The sequence below is a fragment of the Apaloderma vittatum genome, unplaced genomic scaffold, assembly GCF_000703405.1.
Source record: "Apaloderma vittatum isolate BGI_N311 unplaced genomic scaffold, ASM70340v1 scaffold8013, whole genome shotgun sequence".
NCBI classification, from domain to species: domain Eukaryota; kingdom Metazoa; phylum Chordata; class Aves; order Trogoniformes; family Trogonidae; genus Apaloderma; species Apaloderma vittatum.
The window spans coordinates 42,121-51,422 of NW_009706372.1; the positions used below are offsets into that span (position 1 = coordinate 42,121).

The 9,302-nt window shown below is 38.0% G+C and overlaps 1 protein-coding gene across 1 annotated transcript in view; it reads left to right on the plus strand.

The window, feature by feature from the left end:
* LOC104271168 (activating signal cointegrator 1 complex subunit 3-like) overlaps positions 1-8,686 on the plus strand; it is a gene marked incomplete at its 3' end in the record, with an annotated part of 32,114 nt that extends 23,428 nt beyond the window's left edge. Inside the window, exon 4 of the mRNA XM_009865763.1 lies at positions 8,566-8,686. Coding sequence (XP_009864065.1) covers positions 8,566-8,686 — 121 coding nt within the window. The remainder of the gene's footprint in view (positions 1-8,565) is intronic.
* Between the last annotated feature and the right edge of the window lie 616 nt (positions 8,687-9,302).

The following is a 9,302-nucleotide window of genomic DNA, read 5'->3' on the forward strand; positions in this document are numbered from 1 at the left end:
GTTTGATTTAAAAGATGTCTTGCCTGGTACCTGTAAGCTGGATCTTCTAAGAAATTAGTTATCATGTTTTAGTACAAATTCTGAAGTTTTTCTCGCTATGATTTGTGTATTTCTGCTAGTGTGTAGTTGAAGTAAAATTGTATAATGATGTGTGGATACACAAGTACAAAAAAATAGAAGGTAGTGCTGATGTGCTGAGGAGAGATGGTATGAAAAAGAGTAATTGGCTGTGTCTTTATTTGCACCTTGTACTTATACTCCTAGACTAAAAAAGTGTTCCATGCTGAAGACCAGACTTCCAGCATTTCTTGTTGTAAATGGAGTAATGAGAAAAGCCACCAGAAGTTGCACGTTGAGTAAGAATTTATCATGAATGCATTGTGCTTATGGAAATAACTTTACAGAAGACAATGTTACAGGAAAACTTTTCCTTCAGCTTCCTCTCAGCTTTCTGTCTTCTAAGTAAAATTCAACTTTGCTGCTTTTCTGTAATCTGCCTGTTTCTAACTTTGTATTTAGTTCATTTTTTTCTTCTGATTGCTCTCTGAAAGTAAAATCCAAGAATTCAAAGCTAACTGATTTCACAGACAGACCTTTAAGACCTCTCTGATGGCAAGTAGTAACATCTCATTTATCCATATGAAGCTGCTACTTGATTCTGCTGGAGGCTGCCTGAGAGCCGTGTGCTTCTTGTCCTGTTAGAATGTGTGCCTGTGGGCATGTAGTTCTAGTCCTGGGGATCAAGGAGGTAAAAATATGAGAGTCCTCCAGCCCCTGTACTGAGAAATAGCCATCAGAGGTGCATTCTGCATATGCATAATTTATAAGAGGCTTGCCTTCAATGGGCTTGAAGTGTCCAGCCACTGTTCTGTTTTGTGAGGAAGGTGAAGTTAAGCTGAGCTTGCTAAGACTCCATGCAAGTCTCTGAGGTGGAAGTGGCCCTTAGGATTACTGGAAGATTGTTTCTTTATAGGTGGCCTTAATGTGATGGGCTGGATATTCAAAAATGCTAGACTTGAAAAAAGAAAAGCAGGTGCAAGAGCTGAACGACTTTCTCACACACCTAATACCTCTTTTCAAGAACAATGGTAAGAAATTATGCTTTGTCTGACTTGACTTAGTCAACCTGTAAGAAACATGAAAATAAAAAACGTTCGAGATCTGTTTTTAAACCAGGTGTTCTAAAATTGGTAGATGTTAGTGGTGGTGATAGTCCATTACTTTCCAGCACAGTAGTAATTAGCAATGGATATATATTATATCCATGAAGTTTGTGTTGAATTTGCTTGTGCAATCAAAACCCTCTATCTTCAATGTCTGTGTTTCTTTTACTGAGTCTTTTCAGCAATAGCTAATAAAAATTTTAGTCTGGTATTCTTTGGGTACTATATACAGACAGGTTGTGTAGTAAACTTGCAGCCCAAGAAACATGACATACTTTCCCTATGGTTTTTGAAATGAAGCAGTCATTTAGTTACTTGAACAGCTAGGACAGAAGAGGCTTGAGATCGTGCTGTGGGGATGATTCTTCTATGGCTGGCTGAAAACTCTGTCTTGTAAAGCAGTATCATCTACAAACAAGCCAGTAAAGGCAGGCGTAGGCATTAATTGTGTCGGCGGTGCTCTATAATCTAGGCCAACTGTTAGGTTGTAAAGGTAGAGAGATGCCAGGAACAACCACTATTGGCTGAATTTGGGGGTTTGTGTCATTCATTGCTATAGAGCAGTACTTGCTACTGAGACAAGCAAGGTACAAGGACTGTTGCTAGACTATTTTTGTTCCCATTTGAAAAACAAAGTATTTTCTGAGATTTATAAGATCTCTTCCACCTCACAGAAGATGCAGAAGTCAAGAAAATGCCCTTGCAAGGACAGATAGTTTATTATGTCGAAATAATGCTCACAGTTCTCTCTCTCATGTTTGAGGTCACACTAAGGACCTTCAAGGCTCCTTGTAAATTGTGCGTTAGAGAATTGAAAAGTGAACATTAGCTATTTAACATTCAGAGTAAAATCTCGTTTCAGTCTTGAACCGTGAGTTCAACCATAAAGATGTACTTCTTATGGCTGAGCCCTACTTGAAAAAATGTACTGTGTCATGCGTCTCACTGAGGTTCAGCTTTCTTGTTACCTGCTCTGGCAGATAGACTGCTGCCTGTGTCTCCTTGGGTTTTCCATCTAACTAGCATGTGTTCAGTAGAAATTGTTAGGATGGGGACCTTGCCTCACCTTTCTAATGTAGTATGACACATCTCGTCCTTTTGTTCCTACGTCGGTTACTCATTACGCTTTCTTCCAGATATTAAGGCTGTGCACATAAAATGAAATATAAAAATCATTCAGACAAATATTAGTCAGCATCTATCACACTCATCTATGCCTTTATGGTCACTGAGTAGTAGCTGAAGTCATCTGGGACCTTTGTTATTGAAAGCACTCAGGGTTGCCTTTTGGGCACAAGCTGTTACTGACTTCAAGGAATGCAATAGTTTGGCTGGTGTTCAAGAAACTGCTGATTGACAAACAGCCTCTCCAAATGTTGTCTGCTGTCTAGTTTATCTCATTATAACTTAATAAAAAGGCAGCTATGTACATTCACCAGATTCCTTTGCTTGCTCCCTGAGTCTTGGACGTTGACCTTTCAGGCCAGAATACACAATGTATGTATCAAATCTGAAATGCTAGCACCTGCACTGAACACAGAATCATGCCCCTCTGCCACCTTCTGTGTCACAACCCTCAGATTTTTGTGAACAAGATTGCATAGATTTTTTTATTTCTAAAAGGCTGTCCTGAAAGAGTCGTGATCTGGGTACCTGTTGGTCTGAGAACCTGTTTTGTTGGGGGTTTTTATGTGTTTGTTTAGATTTTTTTATATGTGCAATGTTACACATTGTTTAATATTTTTCCATTGACCTGTGGAGTCATTAAAAACATTCAGGTTACAGACTCGGGTGTCGGGAGCATATGTCTGCCATTCAAATCTGCACCATCTTTATCTCAAGCATAAATTTCCTTCTTGACCCCTTGCTGGAATGAGCTCGAGATGAGTGGTAGAAGCTCGGTATGTTAGAAATAAATATGATGCTAGCTAAGTGTTGAAAATATTTCCAAGAACTGTTACTCTGGTGGCTTCTTCGTTAAAACTTCCCATTACGCTGTCGTGAATGTGGTCCCCAGCTTCACTGTCCTTCTAAGACTCGTTGCTTCTGGTTGGCATTTGAATGCAGGAAATTTAATCCCGTGGGTGATTGGGTTGGATATGACCCTGCTAACTTCTGGATTTGATTAATGGAAAGCATTTAATTTGGAATGAAATATAGTAGTTTGCCTCCTAAGCTACGTAAATTGCTAGGAGTGCAATTTTTTTCAGTTTCTCTAGAATAGAAAGCAACGTGTTTAGAAGCAAAATGTTGCATCCAATTTTTTTTTTTTTTAACAGCATAAAGCCTCTGGAGAAGTTCTTTTCTGTAGCAAATATTAAGTGTTTCTGTGCAATTTACACTAGACTTGTCCAAAGGAGCAGTGCAGCTCATTGGGGGTTAGTGCTTCATCACTTGAAGAGGCTTAAGAGTAGAGAGGATTGACAACCTGCCTCATAAATTTCTTAGGCTTTCCATTTTACATAAATTGTTACTTTGTTTTTCTTTGACTACTGTTTGTGAAGTTTGACTCTTTATGGACCCATTCTGTGAAGTAGTAGTGCCATCACTTTATTAGACGTCATCATGAGGAAGCCTGTTCTGTGCATTAGAAAAAGAAAAGTCATTTTTTTCATGTCATATTGTCATGTGACAAGTCATATTTTGTAAGTATTTTGTGAATCGATGTGCAAAGCAACTTCAGTAAGCATTCACTTCAACATTGTGTCTCCCACTGAACATCCAGGCATGAGACTGAGCTGCAGCAGTCAGGACTACATCAGCATTTTCAGCATTTAGTAGGTCCTAGAGGATGTTGTGTGTTTTGCTCTTTTACAGCTGGTTCAGCCACCCCAGCCTATGTTGATAACATAAATTTATACCATCAAAGAAATGGAGCTGGTACAGGAAAGATATGTCCTGGCAAAAGAAGGAAGCTTTATTTCTTGGTCGGATGTTTTCTGTGCCTTGGGGCTTTGTTAGGCATAAAGTGCTTCAACACAGCTCCTAATTTTCTCTTTCCTGTTCTTTGATTTATACGGTCAATCTGTCACTATAAGGTGTAAATGCTTTCCAGTGTGAGATTGATAACAGTAGTGAGGCTGTTATTTTGCACAGACTTTGGCACCTCTTTCTCTTTTGAATAAATTAAATTGTGTGGAGCTTTAACTTGTGTTTGTTCTCTAAATTTTGTTAAAGATTATTTGATAGTATGATTATTACTATTAAAAATATACTAACTACAGTGGAAAGTTTTTTGGGGTTGTTTTGTAAGACAGCAAATTTTGTGCCATTTCTGTAGATGTCAAACTCAGCATTCACTTTATTGAAGTCAGATCCCAGCAAATGATGTTTTCTCTCCAACTCATACTGGTTTTTATGAGTTACCATAGCATGCAGTTGGCGCTTAGATCTTTAATGAAATTAATGAAAGTTCAGGTTGTTTGATTTGTTGATTACTTTGAAAATTAGGCATAAAAACTCCAACAAATGTCAAAGTTTTTCTGAAGTGGTACAAAGCCTTCTGAATGGACCCTGACATATTTTTGGAAGACTTAACAAATGAGAAGATTAAGCATTGCACTTTGAAACAGCAGCATTCCGTGCTAGTTCTTAATACCTTAATGAGGAAGCAGTGGGTGACTCCTACAGTATGAACAAATCTGATGATTAATAATATATGGGTCTTACAATCCTCTAGTTTATTCTACTCTTTGCAAACCTTTTTTGCTGTTGTCACCATTTCTAACATCAGTGGTAGGAGATGACAGATCTTGCTCTTTAACTTACTTTCTGTCTGTCTCAGCACTTCTATCTTGGTTTTGTTCTCGTTGGTTGTTCTCCACCCATGATTTCTGGCAGGCTTCTAGTGAGTGTGGGAGACATCTACTCCCTAAGAAAAGGTCATTACTTCTAACCTTCTGTATTCTTTAGCTTTTTCTCCTCAGTGTTGATCAATGAGCTCAGTCTGTCTTAGCTGTTTAAAATGTTCTGAAAGCCTCCTTCCTTTTCAGACAGCAGCAAGATTATTCAGGTGCGACAGACAGTTAAAAAACTGCTAGCAGCAGAAGACTACCACACTGTGTCCACCTAACAAGAAGGCAAAATAGCAGGGGGTTTGGACTAGATGACCATTAAAGGTTCCTTCCAGCCCAACACATTCTATGATTCTATGACTTCTACCATATGAGCATTGCAGGGTCATTTAATACTGTATTGATTTGGTTCTCCTTGGCTAGTATGCTCCCTGGAGAAGCAGGATATGCAGTTTCACCATGATACCCTTATCTTGAGCCCCTAGCTCACTGGGGATGGTGTAAGAGATTCTGGTTTTGCTTCATGACCTCTGACCATGAAGTAGAATGCACCGTTGTTTTCATTTAGCCAGTTGTTCTGCCACTCAGTGACACTCCCCACCCCACAAGTGGGAATTGGGAAAAGGAAAGGAGACTCGTGGGTTGAAACGGAGGTGGATTGAATAATATTAGGATTTTTTTATTACTATTTTAATGCTATTAGAAATTACACAGAGATATACTTGCCCCATGTAGTGGTGGTGAGCTGCACACTCCCAGCAGCGAATGCTGGATGTCCAGCACTGTGAGCACCACAGCTCCAGCGAAAGCACGATGGTCATAGCAAACGGGAGGGTGGCCTTGGGAGCAGAGTGATGGGCAAGACCCTCCAGGGTTGGCAGCCATCAGGAGAAGAAACTGTCCCCAGTAAAATTCCTATTTTATAGTTAGCGTGACATTTATGGGCTGGAACACTTTTGTTGGCCAGCTTGGGTCAGCTGCCCTGGCTTTTGCACCTGGCTAACTCAAAACTGCTGAAGACCTTGATCACTGTGGAGACTTGTGGCTGGCCACAAGCAAAACTGAAGCGTCTTAGCAACTTTGTTATCACAGAATCGGGTGTGACAGTCTTCTCAAAAATGCAGCTTTCCCGAATAGGAAACTGATTCTCTGCTAGCAAAACCAGGTCAGCCGTGTAACAGTACTACTTCTTTGTACAGCTCTGCTGTTCTAAGTGGTTGAAATAATTTTGATATGGATGGTTTCTGTTTCAGAATATATTGGAAAAATCTCATCCTGTTCAAAAAAATGGTATGATCTGTTTCCCTGGCAAAACCCATCTTTTCTGATGGATGCTTTTCTAGCTTGTTCTCACAGCTTCCAGTGATAGAGATGCTTTGGAGCCCAGTGCAGAGCTGAAAGTCTGCACTGGATGTTTTAGGGCTCTAGTGTCTTTTTTGCCTTCTAGGGCTGTTGGGGTGATGGTGTGTGTTTTGTTTGGGGCAGGCAATGTGGCAAATCTGAATACTCTTACATTGTCTGTGCTGCGTTGATGAGAAGCTAGTGTTTAAGCCCAGATCTGGTTGAACTGAGAGCATTTCATTTCCCCATCTTGCTGGTATTCCACAGTCAATAGGACATAGCAAATTTGAGACAAGCTTGTATTCAGTTCTTTATGCAATTAAACTATTTCCAATACACTTCCTTTCCTGTTGCTTTTGTCATTATTTTTCCCTCCCTGCCTCAAGCACTTACTCTTGAAAAATACCTACTCCCCTCATTTATCAGGACTAACCTGCCACTGTCTTTTGAAATATAAAAACAAGGTTATTTTATGTCTTTAGATAATATTAACTAAAATGTGGCAGTAAGACGACAGTGAATAGCTATGTAAAAGACAAGAATTAATGACTGCTGTTAGTGAAGGCTGGGTAAAAAAAAAATCCATCATAGCCTGAGAACCTTGACAGCAGAATTGACGTCTAGCCGACAGTTTCCTGTCCTGTATTTTTGTATTTTGTACCTTCTTTCTTCCAACTATTTATCCCCATTTACTGCCCTTTTTTCGCTTTTTTTTTGAGACTGCTTTCCCAATTTGTCCTCGCTGGTAACTCTAATGAAAGAAATATAAGACTTCATACATTTCAGAGCTGTTATTTCATGGTCCGTGCAAACTCTGCTGTCACTGTATTAATTTGCACAAACCTTATGTTTTTCATAGAAACCTTGAGGGCCAGGAGTAACACTTTTTTTTAATTTCTTTTTTTAAAATTATTTTTATATGATAGATTACATTATGAAGTACGGATTGGCCTGAGAAAAAGAGATCATTGATCTGATGCCATTGGCACTGTTCAAATTTTTGCAAATATATAAAAAGCCAGCATAAAGTTATTTCAAGGTTTTCCCAGAGGGCAGTGCTCAGAGACAGCCACAGAAAAACACTCTGTTAAGTAGTTGGCAAATTAAATACGGGATAGTAAGAGACCTCTTTCTCCTTTTCATGGTTAAAATACAAGTACTTGAATCCTACAGTGTCAACGTCTTATTCTTTCATAGAACGTCACATCAATGTACATCATAAGTTTTATTCTTACCTGATTGCTGGAGTTATGTGAATAATATTAGCAGCAAACTTAAAGAGTACTAAGGAGAAACTGCCCTGATTTCTTCTTTGGAAATTGAAAAAAAGGTGGAGAGAATTTGTTTTAAGCAGTATTGGAGATCAAGAATGGGTTCTGCGTAACGTACTACTGTACTGTAATGCTTGAATTTTTGACAAAATAATTATAGATAAGGTGGACAGACAAGTACTCATAATGTTTTATGTGAGGTTTTTTCCATTATGTGGAAGAAGGAACTTTAAATAGGGAACTCTTTCTATATAACCTGCTACAAGAGAATCAGATGATTAAGAGACTTGTGGAGCCAAATTCATGGGTTTTGGCACAAAATTCTGTTCTCGTGAACATCACCCATGTCATGTATTGAAATTGCACGTACTCACACACCTCACAGCATTATATGTGCAAGTAGTATAGACTGAAGTTGATACTAGTGTTATCTTAATTGTTTCTTCAACTTCCTGCTGTATTCCACATCTGTGCATGCTTTTTTCTTCTTTTCTTTCTTTTTTTTTTTGCAGGATATGACTGTGAAAATGCAATAGGCTGTGTCACCTGTTCACTGGAATGGGAATGACTTCCTCTTTATATGACTTTTATGAGAAAGAGCTGATTCTCTTGATTTGTCTGCTTAGACTGTGAAGAAATAGATTTACAGCATAATTTATGTAAATAACCACAAAGGAAGATACATAAAGTTTAGTCTTGAGAAGAGTTAAATTTTATACAAGAATCTCTATGAGAAAAGCAGTTTTACTTAACAGACAAAATTTACGGATTTTAAATATTTCCAACTGAAAATTTTCTGTAATTTTCCCCTTTTGTAGTAGACAATCTGGCTCAATAGCAGCAAGGATACCTTCTGGATTGAATTACTTGGAGTTCATTCGTTTGTTTAAACTCATTGTCAACAGATATGAAGCTGCCAGGGATGGAATTATTGCACTCCTATGTATAATTTTATGTTAATTTGCATAATGACTTATGACTTTGTTTTCTTTGTAGTTATTTGAACTGCTAGGCCCTGAGGGTTTTGAACTCATAGAGAAACTCCTGCAGAACAGATCTCTGATTCTGGAAAGATCGGTGACTTGTCCAAATGATAACAAGTTCCAAACTCTGCAAGGTAAGTGGCTACAAAATTTTTATTCCAACCAGATAAGTAACAGTTTTCTAGCTATTCAGTTTTATTTCAAACAATGGTACTATTTATGTGTATTTAAAAAGCAAGCCAAAACAATCAAACAAACAAACAAAAAAAACCCCAGGATGTGTGAGTAGGATATTTATATGAACTTAAAGAAACTGTGGTCTGATTATACAAAGGAAACAAATATATATTGCATATATTTGTTTACTTTTCAGCTGTCTATGGGCACATGTAATTTTTATATGTATTAACTGTTGCGCTTTTTCTATTTTAATGGAATACTCAGGACATAAGTTCATCTTTGTTTTTTATTTATCTGCTTTCCCACTTACTCTCTACTTCCGTACAATCATCTAATGTGAGTCTTGGGATGAGGGGGTGGAAGCACAGTAATAACCACTTGTGAAATAAATAAAGTTAAGCTTAAGGATGAATAAGTGAGAAGAAAAAAAACAGAGTTCAAGTTTTATATTGTGATTTTTAGTTTTGTAAGGTAAAATTCCCACACAGACTAATTTTTTTTAAATCCATTGTGCAAATTGCTGTTTAAAAACAAATCTCACTTTCTCCTCTGATAAAAATAAATCTGATT